We start from the raw sequence: 21,592 nt of genomic DNA on the forward strand, positions 1-21,592 counted from the left end.
ACCTCACAGGGAATGAGGCCCCTCCAGATAGGGGAACAGAAAACACCTCACAGACAGGGAAGCAGAGAGAACCCCTCCAGATAGGGGAAGCTACCTCACATAGAGAATGAGCCCCTCCAAATAGGAGAAGCAGAGAAACACCTCACAGAGAGAATTCACAGAGAGAATGAGCCCCTCCAAATAGGAGAAGCAGAGAGAACACCTCACAGAGAGAATGAGCCCCTCCAGATAGGGGAAGCACAGAGAATGAGCCCCTCCAAATAGGAGAAGCAGAGAGAACACCTCACAGAGAGAATGAGCCCCTCCAGATAGGTAAAGCAGAGATAATACCTCACAGAGAGAATGAGCCCCTCCAGATAGGGGAAGCAGAGAACACCTCACAGAGAATGAGCCCCTCCAGATTCACAGAGAGAATGAATAGGAGGAAGCAGAGAGAACACCTCACATGAGCCCCTCCAGATAGGAAAGCAGAGAGAACACCTCACAGAGAGAATGAGCCCCTCCAGATAGGTAAAGCAGAGATAACACCTCACAGAGATGAGCCCCTCCAGATAGGGGAAGCAGAGAGAACACCTCACAGAGAATGAGCCCCTCCAAATAGGGAGAAGCAGAGAGAACACCTCACAGAGAGAATGAGCCCCTCCAGATAGGTTAACACCTCACAGAGAGAATGAGCCCCTCCAGATAGGGGAAGCAGAGAGAACACCTCACAGAGAGAATGAGCCCCTCCAGATAGGTAAAGCAGAGATAACACCTCACAGAGAGAATGAGCCCCTCCAGATAGGGGAAGCAGAATCACAGAGAGAATGAGCCCCTCCAGATAGGGGAAGCAGAGAGAACACCTCACAGAGAGAACCACCTCCAGAGAGAATGAGCCCCTCAGATAGGAAGCAGAGAGAACACCTCACAGAGAGAATGAGCCCCTCCAGATAGGAAAGCAGAGAGAGAGAATGAGCCCTCAGATAGGGGACAGAGAGAACACCTCACAGAGAGAATGAGCCCCTCCAGATAGGCAGAAGCAGAGAACACCTCACAGAGCCCCTCCAGATAGGGGAAGCAGAGAGAACACCTCACAGAGCCCCTCCAGATAGGTAGAAGCACCTCACATAGAGAATGAAAATAGGAGAAGCAGAGAGAACTCACAGAGAGAATGAGCCCCTCCAGATAGGTAAAGCAGAGAGCACCTCACAGAGAGAATGAGGCCCTCACACCTCACAGAGAATGAACCCCTCCAAATAGGAGAAGCAGAGAGAACACCTCACAGAGAGAATGAGCCCCTCCAGATAGGAGAAGCAGAGAGAACACCTCACAGAGAGAATGAGCCCCTCCAGATAGGAAAGCAGAGAGAACACCTCACAGAGAGAATGAGCCCCTCCAGATATAGGAAAGCAGAGAGAACACCTCACAGAGAGAATGAGCCCCTCCAGACAGGGAAGCAGAGAGAACACCTCACAGAGAGAATGAGCCCCTCCAACACCTCACAGAGAGAATGAGCCCCTCCAAATAGGACAGAGAGAACACCTCAAGAGAGAATGAGCCCCTCCAGATAGGTAAAGCAGAGAGAACACCTCACAGAGAGAATGAGCCCCTCCAGATAGGGGAAAGCAGAGATAACACCTCACAGAGAGAATGAGCCCCTCCAGATAGGAGAAGCAGAGAATGACCTAGGAGAAGCACAGAATGAGCCCCTCCAAATAGGAGAAGCAGAGAGAACACCTCACAGAAATGAGCCCCTCCAGATAGGGTAAAGCAGAGATAACACCTCACAGAGAGAGCCCCTCCAGATAGGGAAGCAGAGAGAACACCTCACAGAGAGAATGAGCCCCTGCAGATAGGGAAGCAAGAGAACACCTCACATCAGAGAATGAGCCCCTCCAAATAGGGGAAGCAGAGAGAACACCTCACAGATGCAGATAGTGGAAGCAGAGAGAACACCTCACAGAGAGAATGAGCCCCTCCAGACAGGGGAAGCGGAGAGAACACCTCACAGAGAGAATGAGCCCCTCCAGATAGTGGAAGCAGAGAGAACACCTCACATTGAGAATGAGCCCCTCCAGATAGGGGAAGCAGAGAGAACACCTCACAGAGAGAATGAGCACAACTTCCGGCGCCGACAGAGATGGCCGCCTCGCTTCGGGTTCCTAGGAAACTATGCAGTTTTTGTTTTTTTTACGTGTTATTTCTTACATTAGTACCCCAGGTCATCTTCGGTTTCAGTACATACAGTCGAGAAGAACTACTGAATATAAGATCAGCGTCAACTCACCATCAGTACGATCAAGAATATGACTTTCGCAAAGCGGATCCTGTGTTCTGCCTTTCAACCAGGACAACGGAATGGATCCCAGCCGGCGACCCAAAAAAACGACTTCGTAAAAGAGGGAAACGAGGCGGTCTTCTGGTCAGATTACGGAGACGGGCACATCGTGCCCCACTTCCTAGCATTCTTCTCGCCAATGTCCAGTCTCTTGACAACAAGGTTGATGAAATCCGAGCAAGGGTAGCATTCCAGAGGGACATCAGAGACTGTAACGTTCTTTGCTTCACGGAAACATGGCTCACTGGAGAGACGCTCTCGGATGCGGTGCAGCCAGCGGGTTTCTCCACACATCGCACCGACAGAAACAAACACCTTTCTGGTAAGAAGAGTGGTGGGGGCGTATGCCTTATAGCTAACGAGACGTGGTGTGATCCCAGAAACATCCAGGAACTCAAATCCTTCTGTTCACCTGATTTAGAATTCCTCACAATCAAATGTAGACCGCATTATCTACCAAGACAATTCTCTTCGATTATAATCACAGCCGTATATATTCCCCCCCTAGCAGACACATCGATGGCTCTGAATGAACTTTATTTAACTCTTTGCAAACTGGAATCCATACATCCTGAGGCTGCATTCATTGTTGCTGGGGATTTTAACAAGGCTAATCTGAAAACAAGACTCCCTAAAATGTATCAGCATATCGATTGCGCCACCAGGGCTGGCAAAACCTTGGATCACTGTTATTCTAACTTCCGCGACGCATATAAGGCCCTGCCCTGCCCCCCTTTCGGAAAAGCTGACCACGACTCCATTTTGCTGATCCCTGCCTACAGACAGAAACTAAAACAAGAAGCTCCCACGCTGAGGTCTATCCAACGCTGGTCCGACCAAGCGGATTCCACACTCTAAGACTGCTTCCATCACGTGGACTAGGACATGTTTCGTATTGCGTCAGGCAACAACATTGACGAATACGCTGATTCGGTGTGCGAGTTCATTAGAACGTGCGTTGAAGATGTCGTTCCCATAGCAACGATTAAAACATTCCCAAACCAGAAACCGTGGATTGATGGCAGCATTCGCGTGAAACTGAAAGCGCGAACCACTGCTTTTAATCAGAGCAAGGTGACTGGTAACATGACCGAATACAAACAGTGCAGCTATTCCCTCCGTAAGGCTATCAAACAAGCTAAGCGTCAGTATAGAGACAAAGTAGAATCTCAATTCAATGGCTCAGACACAAGAGGTATGTGGCAGGGTCTACAGTCAATCACGGACTACAAGATGAAATCCAGCTCAGTCACGGACCAGGATGTCTTGCTCCCAGGCAGACTAAATAATGTTTTTGCCCGCTTTGAGGACAATACAGTGCCACTGACACGGCCTGCAACGGAAACATGCGGTCTCTCCTTCACTGCAGCCGAGGTGAGTAAAACATTTAAACGTGTTAACCATCGCAAGGCTGCAGGCCCAGACGGCATCCCCAGCCGCGCCCTCGGAGCTTGCGCAGACCAGCTGGCTGGTGTGTTTACGGACATATTCAATCAATCCCTATACCAGTCTGCTGTTCCCACATGCTTCAAAAGGGCCACCATTGTTCCTGTTCCCAAGAAAGCTAAGGTAACTGAGCTAAACGACTACCGCCCCGTAGCACTCACTTCTGTCATCATGAAGTGCTTTGAGAGACTAGTCAAGGACCATATCACCTCCACCCTACCTGACACCCTAGACCCACTCCAATTTGCTTACCGCCCAAATAGGTCCACAGACGACGCAATCTCAACCACACTGCACACTGCCCTAACCCATCTGGACAAGAGGAATACCTATGTGAGAATGCTGTTCATCGACTACAGCTCGGCATTTAACACCATAGTACCCTCCAAGCTCGTCATCAAGCTCGAGACCCTGGGTCTCGACCCCGCCCTGTGCAACTGGGTACTGGAGTTCCTGACGGGCCGCCCCAGGTGGTGAGGGTAGGCAACAACATCTCCACCCCGCTGATCCTCAACACTGGGGCCCCACAAGGGTGCGTTCTGAGCCCTCTCCTGTACTCCCTGTTCACCCACGACTGCGCGGCAACGCACGCCTCCAACTCAATCATCAAGTTTGCGGACGACACAACAGTGGTAGGCTTGATTACCAACAACGACGAGACGGCCTACAGGGAGGAGGTGAGGGCCCTCGGAGTGTGGTGTCAGGACAATAACCTCACACTCAACGTCAACAAAACTAAGGAGATGATTGTGGACTTCAGGAAACAGCAGAGGGAACACCCCCCTATCCACATCGATGGAACAGTAGTGGAGAGGGTAGTAAGTTTTAAGTTCCTCGGCATACACATCACAGACAAACTAAATTGGTTCACTCACACAGACAGCATCGTGAAGAAGGCGCAGCAGTGCCTCTTCAACCTCAGGAGGCTGAAGAAATTCGGCTTGTCACCAAAAACACTCACAAACTTCTACAGATGCACAATCGAGAGCATCCTGGCGGGCTGTATCACCGCCTGGTACGGCAACTGCTCCGCCCACAACCGTAAGGCTCTCCAGAGGGTAGTGAGGTCTGCACAACGTATCACCGGGGGCAAACTACCTGCCCTCCAGGACAACTACACCACCCGATGTTACAGGAAGGCCATAAAGATCATCAAGGACAACACCCACCCGAGCCACTGCCTGTTCACCCCTGCTTCTATCATCCAGAAGGGATGAAAAACGAGGTCAGTACAGGTGCATCAAAGCTGGGACCGAGAGACTGAAAAACAGCTTCTATCTCAAGGCCATCAGACTGTTAAACAGCAACCACTAACATTGAGTGGCTGCTGCCAACACACTGACTCAACTCCAGCCACTTCAATAATGGGAATTGATGGGAAAGGATGTAAAATATATCACTAGCCACTTTAAACAATGCTACCTAATATAATGTTTACATACCCTACATTATTCATCTCATATGTATACGTATTACTGTACTCTATCATCTACTGCACCCTTATGTAATACATGTATCACTAGCCACTTTAACTATGCCACTTTGTTTACATATTCATCTCATATGTATATACTGTACTCGATACCATCTACTGTATCTTGCCTATGCTGCTCTGCACCATCACTCATTCATATCTTTATGTACATATTCTTTATCCCCTTACACTGTGTATAAGATATTAGTTTTGGAATTGTTAGTTAGATTACTTGTTGGTTATTACTGCATTGTCGGAACTGGAAGCACAAGCATTTCGCTACACTCGCATTAACATCTGCTAACCATGTGTATGTGACAAATAAAATTAATTTGATTTTATTTGATTTGATTTGAGCCCCTGCAGATAGGGGAAGCAGAGAGAAAGGGCCCCTGCAGATAGGGGAAGCAGAGAGAACACCTCACAGAGAGAATGAGCCCCTGCAGATAGGGGGAGCAGAGAGAACACCTCACAGAGAGAATGAACCCCTGCAGATAGGGGAAGCAGAGAGAACACCTCACAGAGAGATTGAACCCCTGCAGATAGGGGAAGCAGAGAGAACACCTCACAGAAAGAATGAGCCCCTGCAGATAGGGGAAGCAGAGAGAAAGGGCCCCTGCAGATAGGGGAAGCAGAGAGAACACCTCACAGAGAGAATGAGCCCCTGCAGATAGGGGAAGCAGAGAGAACACCTCACAGAGAGAATGAGCCCCTGCATATAGGGGAAGCAGAGAGAACACCTCACAGAGAGAATGAGCCCCTCCAGATAGGGGAAGCAGAGAGAACACCTCACAGAGAGAATGAGCCCCTCCAGATAGGGGAAGCAGAGAGAAAGGGCCCCTGCAGATAGGGGAAGCAGAGAAAACACCTCACAGAGAGAATGAGCCCCTGCAGATAGGGGAAGCAGAGAGAACACCTCACAGAGAGAATGAGCCCCTGCATATAGGGGAAGCAGAGAGAACACCTCACAGAGAGAATGACCCCCTCCAGATAGGGGAAGCAGAGAAAACACCTCACAGAGAGAATGAGCCCCTGCAGATAGGGGAAGCAGAGAGAACACCTCACAGAGAGAATGAACCCCTGCAGATAGGGGAAGCAGAGAGAACACCTCACAGAGAGAATGAGCCCCTGCATATAGGGGAAGCAGAGAGAACACCTCACAGAACACCTCAGATAGAGAGAATGAACCCCTGCAGATAGGGGAAGCAGAGAAAACACCTCACAGAGAGAATGAACCCCTGCAGATAGGGGAAGCAGAGAGAACACCTCACAGAGAGAATGAACCCCTCCAGATAGGGAAGCAGAGAGAACACCTCACAGAGAGAATGAGCCCCTGCAGATAGGGGAAGCAGAGGAAAGGGCCCCTGCAGATAGGGGAAGCAACACCTCACAGAGAGAATGAGCCCCTGCAGATAGTGAAAGCAGAGAGAACACCTCACAGAGAGAATGAGCCCCTGCATATAGGGGAAGCAGAGAGAACATAGAGAATGAGCCCCTCCAGATAGTGAAAGCAGAGAGAACACCTCACAGAGAGAATGAGCCCCTGCATATAGGGGAAGCAGAGAGAACACCTCACAGAGAGAATGAGCCCCTCCAGATAGGGGAAGCAGAGAGAACACCTCACAGAGAGAATGAGCCCCTGCATATAGGGGAAGCAGAGAGAACACCTCACAGAGAGAATGAGCCCCTCCAGATAGGGGAAGCAGAGAGAACACCTCACAGAGAAATGACCCCTCCAGATAGGGGAAGCAGAGAGAACACCTCACAGAGAGAATGAGCCCCTGCATATAGGGGAAGCAGAGAAAACACCTCACAGAGAATATGAGCCCCTCCAGATAGGGGAAGCAGAGAAACACCTCACAGAGAGAATGAGCCCTTCCAGATAGGGAAGCAGAGAGAATACCTCACAGAGAAATAAGCCCCTGCAGATAGGGAAAGCAGAGAAAACACCCCACAGAGAAAATGAGCCCCTGCAGATAGGGGAAGCAGAGAAAACACCCCACAGAGAATATGAGCCCCTGCAGATAGGGGAAGCAGAGAGAACTTGATTGCAGTGGGATAGAGGTATACACTGTGAAGTGATTACTGCAATTCCATGTTCCATTGATGTATGTTGTGTCTGAGAAAGCAGAGCAGAAGAACAAGGGTGAAACAGTTTCAAGATGCTATTTTTCAGTGTGATTCTGTGCTGTCTCTGGCCTGTATCTCTTAGTCCTGTCTTTTATAATGGAAAACTCTTGTCATTGTAAAATGTCACCCTTGTGAAATTGGAGGGAGGTTATTCATATAATTATTTGAATCAAAGTGTTTTATGACTAAAACCCTGTTTAATGAGTCCTTGCTAAAGGTTTATGAAAGGTTTATTATAACATGTTCGGTTTATTTATCTTCTATTTCAGGATGATGTGAAGACCATTGTTGAGGATATCAACTAGAGTACAGCCTTGTTCATTCCTGCCCTACAGCACTAGACATTTTGCCTGGACTTGCCATCTCTTAGAAGTCCTATGGGGATGGGGACGTGTTTGGATATAGGATGCACTTACTGCGGCCGCACTAAGGAGCAGTCATGGCCCCTGACGTGGTGGCTGTTGGTCATGATGTCCATCTCCCTAGCAATGGGACAAGGTCATTCTGTCAACACTTTCCAGTCAGAGAGGAGAGAGTGGACCCTGAACCACCTGACAGTGCACAAGACCACTGGTGTTCTCTATGTCGGTGCTGTGAACAGGATCTACAAGCTGTCTGCCAACCTGACACTTCTGGTCTCCCACGACACAGGTCCTGAGTACGACAACAACGCCTGCTACCCTCCTCTTATAGTGCAGCCCTGCTCAGAGCCCTTGGCATCCACTGACAACATTAACAAACTGCTGCTCATAGACTACTCCCACAACCGCCTGCTGGCCTGTGGCAGCCTCTACCAGGGAGTCTGCAAGCTGATGCGACAGGACGACCTGTTTATCCTGGTAGAGCCCACTCACAAGAAAGAGCATTACCTCTCCAGTGTCAACCAGACAGGCACCATGTATGGTGTCATCGTGCTCTCCTCACAGGGCCAGGACGGCACCCTGTTCATTGGCACAGCTGTGGGTGGGAAGCAGGACTATTTCCCCACCATCTCCAGCCGTAAGCTGCCCCGCGACCCAGAGTCCTCTGCCATGCTGGACTATGAGCTCCACACAGACTTTGTCTCCTCTCTCATTAAGATCCCCTCTGACACGCTAGCTCTGGTCCCGCGCTTTGACATCTACTACATTTATGGCTTCGCCAGCGGGAACTTTGTCTACTTCCTGACCGTGCAGCCAGAGACCCCAGAGAATGGGATGCCAGCTGGCAGTTCCCCTGGTGACCTGTTCTACACAACCCGCATCATACGCCTCTGCAAAGGGGACAGGAAGTTCCACTCTTATGTGTCTTTGCCAGTGGGCTGTGTACATAAGAGAGAGGAGTATCGCCTCCTACAGGCTGCCCACCTGTCTAAGGCAGGGAAGGTGTTGGCCAGGTCCTTGAACATCAGTGCCCAGGATGACATCCTCTTTGCTGTGTTCACCAAGGGTCAGAAGCAGTACCACAAGCCTCTGGACAACTCCGCCCTGTGCATCTTTACCATCCGAGACGTCAACGCCCGCATTAAAGAGCGCCTGCAGTCCTGCTACCAGGGAGAGGGCAACCTGGAATTGCACTGGCTGCTGGGAAAGGACGTGCAGTGCACCAAGGCGGTAGGTACCTGTAGCTAAACCCCTGAAGAGGGCTCTGCATCCAGTCCCTTAATTAACATCCAGCTAGCCTGGGGCCAACCAGCATTGGCTCCTCTGATGTGGCATACATACACATTATTCAGACAGTGGAGCTGACAGGTTAGAGAATGTAATTTTTGAAGCTTTGATTACCCCACAGCCTTGATTACACTAACAGTAGCCAGAATCCCACTGAAGAATCCCATTCACCGTTTCTATATTCCAAAAGAGCAGCAGAGTAAGTGGGGGAGATGAATGTACAATGCTAATCAGAGGAGTTTTGTATGTCGCTTAGATTCCATTTAGAGGCTCAGGCTCTCTCTCTCTTTCTCTCTCACTCTCTCTCTTTCCATTTGTGACTGTAACTCTGTATGATATGAGGCTGTCAGCGTTCAGAAAACGGTAACAAGGACATCCATCAAGGTTGTTATTCAGCAACTCTCACCCAACCACTTTGATTCCACCATTGCCTCCAAGATCCTATTTTGCTAATAGTCATATACTGCCTCTTACCCATGTCATCCATCTGTTCCAGTGCAGAAGAAAGCAGAATAGATACTCTCGAGAGGTGCAGGAAATGAAAGTACAAATGTGTTGCCCTAAAAAGCGAGATTTCTATTCCGTCTGACAGGCCATTAGTGGATGTTTGAGGTGGGTTGTGCTAGATGTAACAGGACTGCTTAGCATGCGAGCCTCTCTGATGCTAAATCAAAACCTGACATCTCTGGGACTGTGTATTTGTGTGATGTCAGATCAAGCGATTTAAATCACAGAAACCGTAACAAAACACATGGTGTTCTCCTGTTTGCCATGAGCAATTAAACTGCTCAACAAACACACTGTCCTGGCATTGTTTACAAATGTAACAGCCCCAATAACTTTTGAAGTTGCGGCCTTGAAAACCATGGTAATTGTGTGTAGCAAATATGTAAGGATTTTTACAGCAGTCTTTTTGAGATTTCTTACTCTCATTCTCTTGCTCTCTGTCTCACCCATCTCTCCCTGTCTTCCCCCATCTCTCTCTGCAGCCTGTGCCTATCGATGATCACTTCTGTGGGCTGGATATCAACCAGCCCCTTGGGGGCTCCCAGCTGGTAGCTGGCCTGACGGTGTATACTGAGACCAGAGACAGGCTGACCTCTGTCATCTCCTACGTCTATAATGGCTACAGCGTGGCCTTTATTGGAACCAGGAGTGGCAGACTGAAGAAGGTGAGCATGGGCGATTCTTTCTCCACACCCACATGAAAAATATTATAATATACTATGGTATAAATACTCATATTCACTGTTGTGTTTTTTCACTACAGTAAATACTGTAGTATTTCAGGGACTATACTATAGTATGTACAGTTAACTATAGTACAACTACTGTAGTAAATTAAAATTGTAGTATATACTATAGCAATTATTGTAGTGTTTTTATGGATTGTAGTATACTGTAGTGTTTTTGTGGACTGTAATATTTACTATAGTGTTTTTGTTTTATTATCTTTGGCCTAGCAGTGAAGGTTTTCTCCTTGAGGAAACCTAATTGAGAAATACTAAAAGAGCACATTTTCCATAACCTGTAGGTAGGTAGGTCTGAACGCATAGTTCAGAGCTTCTGCTCTTTTCTATAATACAATATATGGTCTACACATGGCATGTACTGTAGGTTTCTCACTTATGGGTTGCACAAATTGGGATATGGAGGAGGGGAATGGGCAGGGTATATGCAAATTAAATACTGTAGTATAGTAAAAAGTGTGTTTTTGTCATGTCTTTTGCTGAAAATAATTTAGATCTATTTTATAATTATTAGATGATGCTTACTTGACACACTTGTCTAGCTAACATTCGCTAGCTAACTAACAGTACACTTTCATTTGCAATAAAAATTACTTTCTGACTTAATTAGAAACTTAAATCTGAAAATGTAGCTACTCTTACCCATATACATGGATGAACATTTCACGGCAGACTGGAACCATTTAACTCCGTTTTGTTTGTAGATACATCTTGTTTGACCAGTGTTGTGTCAAGTCACACCGGTTCACACTAACCGTGTGCAGAAAGTAGCCAGTTTCCAACTGAGGAAACTCTCGAAAGTATATCTAAACGATTCAAGCTTTTCAAAAACATGACTTCACAGTGGACCGGAAGGAGATATTTGGTGATTGAAGGGATTAGTACAGAATCTCAGACAGGAGGACGACTGGCAAGGAAGGTATGTTTGAGGCTAAATTTAACTGCATGCTGTGAACAGTAGTCTCAATACAGAAATCTTCACAGTAGATAGACCGTTCACTACAAATTATTATCTACATAGCATTAAAGTGACAACATTTACTGATGGCATGTCTACGTTTATATACTCTGCTTCCCTTGAGTTCTGCTTGCAGTAGGATATTTAAACATATGCTGTACTTAGTACACACCCATGAGCATGCATGCAAAGGCACCCGTACACACACACACACACACACACACACACACACACACACACACACACACACACACACACACACACACACACACACACACACACACACACAACACACACACAAAGCGGCAGCTCTACCCTTTAGCTCAGTGCGAATGTTGCCTGGGGTATGTACATACAGTCACTGGGGTGGCAGGGTAGCCTAGTGGTTAGAGTGTTGGACTAGTAGCCAAAAGCTTGCAAGTTCAAATCCCCGAACTACAAATCTTTTGTTCTGCCCCTGAACAGGCAGTTAACCCACTGTTCCTAGGCCGTCATTAAAAATAAGAATTTGTTCTTAACTGACTTGCCTAGAAAAATAAAGGTAAAAAAAAAAAACGTCCTCGATGCACTTGATAACGCCAGTGACTGATGTGGTGTACTCCTCAATGACATCGGACGAATCCCGGAACATATTCCATTCTGTGCTAGCAAAACAGTCCTGTAGTATAGCATCTGCTTCATCTGGCCACTTTTTTATAGACCGAGTGCTTCCTGCTTACATTTTTGCAAAAATGTAAGCAGGAATCAGGAGGATAGAGTTATGGTTAGATTTGCCAAATGGAGGGCGAGGGAGAGCTTTGTATGCGTCTGTGTGTGGAGTAGAGGTGGTGTAGATCTTTTCCCTCTGGTTGCACATTTAACATATTGATAGAAATTCGGTAAAACTGATTTAAGTTTTCCTGCGTTAAAGTCACCAGCCACTAGGATCACCGCCTCTGGATGAGCGTTTTCCTGTTTGCTTATGGCGGAATACAGCTCATTTAGTGCGGTTTTAATTCCAACCTTGCTCTGTGGTGGTATGTAGACAGTTACGAAAAATACAGATGAAAACTCTCTGGGTAAATAGTGTGGTCTACAGCTTATCATAAGATACTCAACCTCAGGCGAGCAAAACTTTGAGACTTCCTTAGATATCGTGCACCAACTGTTTTTACATAAATGCATAGGCCCCGCCCCATGTCTTACCAGAGGCTGCTGTTCTGTCTTTCCAACAGAGTGTATAACCTACCAGCTCTATGTTCTTAATGTCGTCGTTCATCCACGACTCGGTGAAGCTTAAAATATGACAGTTTTTAATGTCCTGTTGGTAGGATATACGTGCTTTCAGTTCATCCAATTTATTTTTACTTCTTGAACATTAGCTAGCAGAATGGAGGGCAAGGGCAGATTATCCACTCATCACCTGGTCCTCACAAGGTCCTGGTCCTCTTTTGCCTCAATCTCTGTTTCCTTCTCCAGCGAATCTCCAAGAAAAACTCTTTGTCCAGTTTGAGGTGAGCAATCCCAGTTCTGATGTTTAGAAGCTCTTTTCGGTCATAGGAGACGGTAGCAGCAACATTATGTACAAAACAAATTACGAACAACGCAAAAAAACAAATCAAAATACGTAGTATGATTAGTTGAGGGCTGATAAGACAGCAGCCCTACCCATCGGCGCCATCACCTGTCACCTCACCTGAGGTCAGTTAGATGAGTCTCTGGTTACGTAGTAGAAACTGTGGTATGTGGCCTTGGAAGCTAGGCATAATGTAGAATGTTAACTTCAGGGATTTAGGGAAAACCTCAAGGATCATTCAGAAAATGTCCTATTCCTTTGGGCCAACACTGCTGTATGTTTTTATTTTCTTTATCAGACGAGCACACACACACACACACACACACACACACACACACACACACACACACACACACACACACACACACACACACACACACACACACACACACACACACACACACACACACACACACACACACACACACACACACACACACACACACACACACACACACACACACACACTTAGAGTGCATTCATCATAGTAGTAATCATGTTTGGTAATAGCATTTGCTAACATACAGCTTGTTCTATGCTAGGAATCAATACAGCTCTCTTAGTAGCAGTGATGTCATGTCTGACTGATTAGTGCAGGGGTGTAATACAGACATCCACCTATTTGGCTCTCACTAAACACGTCCCCCTTTCATTAGGCACTGCAGCACCATCCTGTCTTCGCAGGACAGACACACACTCCGCTTCATCAGCATTCAGGCAAAGTCATGATGGATATGGGCTAATCAATGTCCACTCTCCAGTCTGTCAGTTAGAATCTGCCCAAACACACAGCCACTCAACCCTGAAGGCTGCCAGACGTACTGGCCTTATGTCATTGTATTTTTATTCTCTTAGAAAGACGTTTGAAAAAAAAGAAAAAAAGATGTTTGAAAATGTTATGAATCTTTGTTGCTAGAGTGTCCTTTCTACCATACTGTATCTGGGGCAAAGGAATAAGGGAGACTGTAATGATCATAGACTAAAATGGATAGGCTAGCTGAAGAGTGCTCCAAGTCTATTATCCATATGGTATGATAGATAGACTTAACACACTTCGCCCATGCTAGTCACATCTGGTCACATTTAGTGGGATTGGCAGGCCAAAGACATGTACTGTGAACTGATCATCTTTCTTACCAACTTCCAGGGAAATGGAAAGCTAGAAGGAACATTTATGTACAGTAATGTTTATCTCTTTTAGAACCCTCCCAAATTGCTTCATTGATCACAATAATCTCATAATCAATTCCATATGGCAATATTTAAAGGGAGAGAAATGTAAGAACATGTTGTGATGTGGGTCCAGGAAGCTGTCTGGCAACTTTCAAACTACCCTTTACTTTACTCTGCGGTCCGACTCAACCCAAACCATCTCAATTTGGTTGAGGTTGGGGGATTGGGGAGGCCAGGTCATCTGATGCAGCAATCCATCACTCTCCTTTTTGGTAAAATAGCCCTTACACAGCCTGGAGGTGTGTTTTGGGTCATTGTCCTGTTGAAAAACAAATGATAGTACCACTAAGTGCAAACCAGATGGGATGGTGTATCACTGCAGAATGCTATGGTAGCCATGCTGGTTTAGTATATCTTGAATTCTAAATAAATCACAGTGTCACCAGCAAAGCACCCCCACCCCATCACACCTCCTCCACGCTTCACGGTGGGAACCACACATGCGGAGATCATCCGTTCACCTACTCTGCATCTCACAAAGAAAGAGCGGTTGGAACCAAAATCTCAAATTTGGACTCATCAGACCAACGGACAGATTTCCACCGGTCTAATGTCCATTGCTTATGTTTCTTTGCCCAAGCAAGTATTTTCTTCTTATTGGTGTTCTTTAGTAGTGGTTTCTTTGCAGCAATTCGACCATGAAGGCCTGATTCATGCAGTCTCTGCTGAACAGCTGATGTTGAGATGTGTCTGTTACCTGAACTCTGTGAAGCATTTATTTGGGCTGCAATCTGAGGTGCAGTTAACTCTAATGAACTTATCCTCTGCAGCAGAGGTAACTCTGGGTCTTCCTTTCCTGTGGCGGTCCTCATGAGAGACCGTTTTATCATAGTGCTTGATGGTTTTTGTGACTGCACTTGAACAAACTTTCAAAGTCCTTGACATTTTCCACATTGACTTACCTTCATGTCTTAAAGTAATTATGGACTGTCATTTCTCTGTCCTTATTTGAGCTGTTCTTGCCATAATATGGACTTGGTCTTTTACCAAATAGGGCTATCTTCTGTATTCCACTCCTACCTTGTCACAACACAACTGATTGGCTCAAACACATTAAGAAGGAAATAAATTCCACAAAAATAACTTTTAACAAGGCACACCTGTTAATTGAAATGCATTCCAGGTGACTACCTCATGAAGCTGGTTGAGAGAATACAAAGCGTGTGCAAAACTGTCATCAAGGCATAGGGTGGCTACTTTGAAGAATCTCAAATATAAAATATATTTTGATTTGTTTAACACCTTTTTTGGTTACTACATGATGCCAAATGTGTAGAACATAGTAAAAAATAAAGAAAAACCCTTGAATGAGTAGGTGTCCAAACTTTTGACTGGTACTGTATGTGATGTAGTATGCAAATTTCAGGACCACCTTTGGCTCATGAATGCTACTTTCAGAACTACTGGCTAAAAATTATACAAAAGTACCGGAGAATCTCTTTAAAGGATGGAATCACAACAAGCTACCACTGAGAGATGCAGCAAACCATGCTAAAAGAGCATTGTATTAATTCCTTACTAAGAGTGTATGGGGTCATATGACATTCTAAAACGTATTTGTCAGGTTATTTTACTTTCTTGTTTGTATCCAATGTTGGCCTTTAAGATGATCTTGGTGCTACAGAACTCCCCCTGTCGGTATCGGGAAAGAAAACAAACCGTTGTATTCCCTCTTGTAACGTTAGGTTACAGTTTGGACATTTAAAGAAAGACATCAGAAACACTAGATTAGAAAAGGGCATTTAGCCAAAGCATTAGTAACCTTTCTATTCAGTAAAACAGACTGCCTACGAAGGAAGATAAAAATTATTTTGTGCACATACTCTAAGACCCATGAAATTACTTTATTTGTGGGGGTTTTTGGTCATATGTTCTGGACCTTGAATGATATTTCCTACTCATTTACAAAACATTTTCATTATTACATGGCTAAGGTTGAAGGGGTAGCAGGCATGAGTTGATCTTTGTAAACTAGTCACTTTTCATCATGTACATTACTTCTACCAGAAACTCTGGCTGAACTATGACAGCTTTCAGATACTGTGCACATCTCAGCAGCTACCAGCAGGCTCATTATAAAACCAATTAAACGGTCCTCCTCTCATTACGAACTGTGAGGCTTAAGAGAGATTGAGGACCTGATGTAGTCCCACAGGGCCAAAGCCCAAGCAACCCTGTTTTAGATTATAAACTCATGTATAAATGGACTGAAATCAAACTCTGGGCCAGTCAAATAGTCACTATTTCCCCTGAGATAATAAATTGGACCTTGTTCACTGTGGTTGCTTCTGGTCAACTTCCTAATGCCCAGCTTAATACCACTGGCACAATATCTCTCTGGGCAATTTCGGTTTTATTTTCCAATCAGGTTTTGCAAGTGGAACTCATACAAGCGCTGGTTTCTGTGAATGAAATAGAGAGTGTGTGAAATGGAATGAAAGCTGACTCCACCTTGCGTGGGATTGTGGTAAGAGAGACAGAGGATGAGGGGGCAGGGAACCACAAAATAGATGAAGAGTTACAGAGGCTTTACTGGATACAACTTTCTATTGAGTGACTGGTTAGGGGGATGACAGTGTCAAATCAATGGTGGACAGAGCTGGTTAAATGACAAACGGAGCAGAGTGGACACTGTGATCCTAATGGTCCTTCTGATAGAATCCCCTGACCGTGTCCCTAAATGACTGCAGCGCTGGGGCTGCTTGCCAGGCTTTGGTCTCTTTGTCACAGAAGATATTTTGCCGGTAGAATTCTCCCATCTCAGTCCATGAGGTGTTTTTCTCTATATTCCTCTATCTTTATGGTGGGGACCCCAGCCTTTAGGAGAGGGCTGCTGAATGGAAGGTGGAAAGGTTGATTAATTGGTGCTGTTTTTGAGCCCAGGGGATCCAATCATGTAATCAGTTTCTATTGATTCCTGCTGTGTCTAATGAGAGAGTGTTGTGGGCCTGCCAGTGGCTGTGTGCACTGGCCTGGCATGCAGGGAGATTTGCTGCAGTCCAACCTGATTTTGGTGCTACAGATTTGTACTGTCCAGATAACCAGAATGGAGGATATGTAGTTTATTATGGGCTTTTTACATCTGCCCCCTAATTGTCTATCCCTCTGCAAAGTCTCCTGTCATTCTGCCTTTAGATGAGTATCTTCTTAATATGAGAAAGCATTTCCACTTCACAGCAGTTACATAGGTTTAATCAGCCAGTTGATATTATCATGCTGAATTCTAAGCAACCATTAAACTGGAGATAGTATAGCTAATGAGGATCTTTTTTCTCAGTTGTCCAATTTATTGTTGTCTTTTAAGACGCAGGGTATATCAATGTACATTTTCAGATGTGATAATAATGTACTGTTACTGTATGAAGTCATTCAGATTTTTTGATATCACCTACTAATGAGGAAAATGTGTATTGATGAAAATGGACAGAAAGGGGTTGGGGAAGGGAATCCAATTCTCTGTTTGTATGTGTGTGCCTATCCACAAACATGCTTTTAATGCACCCCAAAAGATGGTGGTTTAAAGTTGTGCCAAAGTTAAATTAATCTTTAGTCTGGTTTAATTGAAAACCAGCCAGAAACATGCCATCACCGGTAACATAATGAACTAATCCTGGAGTAGGGACAAACATTACAAAGCTGAGCTAAGAGTACAGTACTCCATAGGTTTGTTTGGTCAAAACCGTCACTATTTTATTGTCAAGCATACAGATGTAGTTGACCAGCCCTATGTCTGTCTCTCTGTCCTCCAGGTCCGAGTGGATGGGTCTCCTGAGGGCGGGGGGCAGTATGAGACCCTGACCGTGATGACAGAAGGTGGTCCTATCCTCCGAGACATGGCCTTCTCTCTGGACCGCAACTCTCTCTACATCATGTCTGACAATCAGGTGAGGAATCTCCCATTCCCTACTGTAACAGAAATGTTTATAAGTTAACAAGATCCTTTCCTGTGAATATGAATGCAATGATGTATGTACTTCATGGGTTTAGAGTTGTGATGAAAATAACAAATTAATTTATGACTAGCCAACATTATTTGGGCTGAGGGTTATGTGTATAATATCACAATATTACCACAATAATCGAAAAAGTAAAGATTAATTGGAACTCAAGCAAATATCAGAAATATTTGAAATTGTGCTCTCCTTCACATCGTGGTACTACTTTTTTATATGTATCTCTCATATTATATGTAAACTCCATGTTGGGGTTGTGTGTAAGATATGCAGGGCATGTTCAGACAGAAGGACACATGCTCTAATTACTCACCTATGTGCACCGACTACGACTAACATGCATCATACATGCCTCACGCATCCAATAGAAAACCATACGACTTCCATGCATCTTAAACTATGCTACACACATCCCATAGAAAACCATTAGAGACATTTCCTTGATTTGTAGGTGTCATATGGTGTTCTCCAGTTGGACAAGCACCACATCAGCTAGCAGAGCACTTGTCGTTGGCTGAAGTCCTCTGGACTCATTGGGAGATAAGAGGGAACAGTGGTAATCACTTTTAACTCAAGTGATTATTCAGGCTCAGTCACATGGCACTGTGTAATGGGATTAGATTTCAGTGCGACCAAAAGCCCTGCTATCATTGCTAAACTCACTTGTCTCCCGACTGTTGGAATGTATTTTTAAACTAAACTGAAGGACAAGGAGGCAGCGGGTGTTTGGACAATACAGGCAGCATAAATTAGTTAAATGTGTCTGGAAATATCCTATAAACGTCATGTGAAGGCTCAAATAAGGTTTTTAAGAAATGAGAGAGAAACGGGCACAGGCATTGTACAGAAGTGTCTCTTGATACAAATCAAGGCAGCACTTCCTGGAGTGTGATGGTCAGGAAGAGACAAGACATCACTTATTGATGAGCCTTGGTTGTTCAAGGACAGACATATTCTCCCTTCAAGGAGATAGTCTCCCCATTTTGTCTGTATTATGAGAACATGGACACATGTAACCAACAAACCAGGCCATGGCCATGCACTCTCTCTCTCCTAATATTGGAACCATACCGACTGCTTGTGGCTTTTGGCCCTTAAGAACCAGGAAGGTGAAAATACTTTCTCCCTCTCATTTCAATCAGGCCTTCCTAGAGTTTTAGAGAGGAATTCCAGGAGGAGAGGAGCTTGCTGGGCTGCTCTCTCAGATTTCCTGCTTTTCCAGCCGATGCCAGAGTAGGGGGATTTGGGGATTTCTCTGAGCCAAACAATAGAGAAATGATGTGGAATGAGGAGCGAGGCACAGACCGATTTGGCTGAGATCAGGCGACCTTCTCAGAATAACAATGAGCCTCTCTTTCTCCTGCCGAGCGCAGCGCAGCACACAGGGCAAGCATGATGATGCAGAGTGGAGAGGAATGGAGTGAGTGTGTGACTGTGTGTAATAGTTTCTGTTTGATGTCCTCGGGTTGATTATTTATTGAAAGATCTATCCCTGCTTCACGTGGAGAAGTATTGTCCAAACAGACACACTCTCTATTGAATTGTAATGGTCTACATCAGGGATGGGCAACTTTGATGGGGCTGGTGGCCACAAAAAAACAGAACTCATGAGGGGCCGCAGTGGCATCTCCACTTCGCGTGCAAAACATGTGAGGTGCCCCTTTCGTGACAGCAAAGAGAAAACACATTTTTGTTCTAAAGTTAATTCCCTGCAATTCTACTCATTTTGCCAGAGTACAACTCACAGATGACTAGTAAAACTCAAACCAAGTTTATTCACCCACTGGGTCACACAGCTGTACAAGACAGACATGTTTACACAAGCACATATACCTTCCTCTTATGCTGAGTCTCCTCCTTGCACATCTGGGCATCTATTGCTAGACAGGACTTTAGTGGTGACTGTTCTGTCTCACTTCATCTGACCTGACCTCGGCCCAAATTTCTCACTCCTCCCCAACTCACGGCTGTCCTACCTTATCTGTTGACTGAAACCAGACTGTGGCCCTTCTCCTCTCCATAGGATACCTGATATTTAACAATAATTTTGCACACCCAATTTTTCCGTTTTTGATTTGTTAAAAAAGTTTGAAATATCCAATAAATGTCGTTCCACTTCATGATTGTGTCCCACCTGTTGTTGATTCTTCACAAAAAAATACAGTTTTATATCTTTATGTTTGAAGCCTGAAATGTGGCAAAAGGTCGCAAAGTTCAAGGGGGGGCGAATACTTTCGCAAGGCACTGTACATACAGTTAAAGTCAGACGTTTACATAAACCTTAGCCAAATACATTTAAACTCAGCTTTTCACAATTTCTGACATTTAATCCTAGTAAAAATTCCCTGTATTAGGTCAGTTAGGATCACATTAAAATAATGTGAAATGTCAGAATAATAGTAGAGAGAATGATTTATATCAGCTTTCATTTCCTTCATCACATTTCCAGTGGGTCAGAAGTTTACATACACTCAATTAGTATGTTCTTGGTCTTGGCTGATTGTTTTTTGATTTTCCCATGATGTCAAGCAAAGAGGCACTGAGTTTGAAGGTAGGCCTTGAAATACATCCACAGGTACACCTCCAATTGACTCAAATGATGTCAATTAGCCTATGAGAAGCTTCTAAAGCCATGACATCATTTTCTGGAATTTTCCAAGCTGTTTAAAGGCACAGTCAACTTTGTGTATGTAAACTTCTGACCCACTGGAATTGTGATACAAAATAATAATCTGTCTGTAAACAATTGTTGGAAAAATGACTTGTCATTCACAAAGTAGATGTCCTGACCGACTTGCCAAAACTAGTTTGTTAACGAGAAATTTGTGGAGTGGTTGAAAAACGAGTTTTAATGACTCCAACCTAAGTGTATGTAAACTTCCGACTTCTACTGATATATAAAAAAATTAGTCGGCCAGCATGCCACCAGTTGCCTATCCCTGGTCTACATCATGGGGCCAGAGGTTTAAAGCTGCACCATAACAAGCGTGTCACGGTCGTCATAACGAGGAGACCAAGGCGCAGCGTGATATGAATACATTCCTCTTTAATGAAAGAGAACACTGAACTAAACTATACAAAACAACAACCGTGACGCTACATATAACGAGTGCTGACATGAAACTAACCATAGACAATAACCCACAAAAACAAAATGGGAAATGGGAACCTAAATAGGATCCCCAATCAGAGACAACGATAAACAGCTGTCTCTGATTGGGAACCAATTCAGGCCACCATAGACCTACATATACCTAGATGTACCAAACCCCATAGATATACAAAAAAACCTAGACCGGACACACACGTACCACCCTCGTCACACCCTGACCTAACCAAAATAATAAAGAAAACAAAGATAACTAAGGTCAGGGCGTGACAAAGTGTTATTACAGTTAATCACTCAGAGGGAATACAACTTGTATTGGCTATAAGGCAACCTCTCAAAGTGCTATGCTGTAAAATGTGAAATCCTCATCTCCCGGTTTCACATTTGCCTGTTTTGTGTGTAACTTCATTTTCAAGAGTACATTTTTTTGGGGGAAACATTAGATAATGAATTCTCCTCTTGATCAGTATAATCAACCTGAAGGCAATAGCTATAACCCAGGTGAAATGTCACATCAT

General features: G+C 45.0%; 1 protein-coding gene across 1 annotated transcript in view; it reads left to right on the forward strand.

Moving 5' to 3' along the window:
- The window catches only part of LOC135540100 (plexin-A2-like), a 79,696-nt gene that overhangs the window by 22,067 nt on the left and 36,037 nt on the right, over positions 1–21,592 (forward strand). Inside the window, exons 2-4 of the mRNA XM_064966470.1 lie at positions 7,637–8,959; positions 10,006–10,188; positions 17,762–17,896. Of these exons, the coding sequence (XP_064822542.1) occupies positions 7,745–8,959; positions 10,006–10,188; positions 17,762–17,896 (1,533 nt within the window). The 5' untranslated portion in view covers positions 7,637–7,744. The remainder of the gene's footprint in view (positions 1–7,636; positions 8,960–10,005; positions 10,189–17,761; positions 17,897–21,592) is intronic.

Source organism: Oncorhynchus masou, chromosome 5, assembly GCF_036934945.1.
Source record: "Oncorhynchus masou masou isolate Uvic2021 chromosome 5, UVic_Omas_1.1, whole genome shotgun sequence".
NCBI lineage: Eukaryota > Metazoa > Chordata > Actinopteri > Salmoniformes > Salmonidae > Oncorhynchus > Oncorhynchus masou.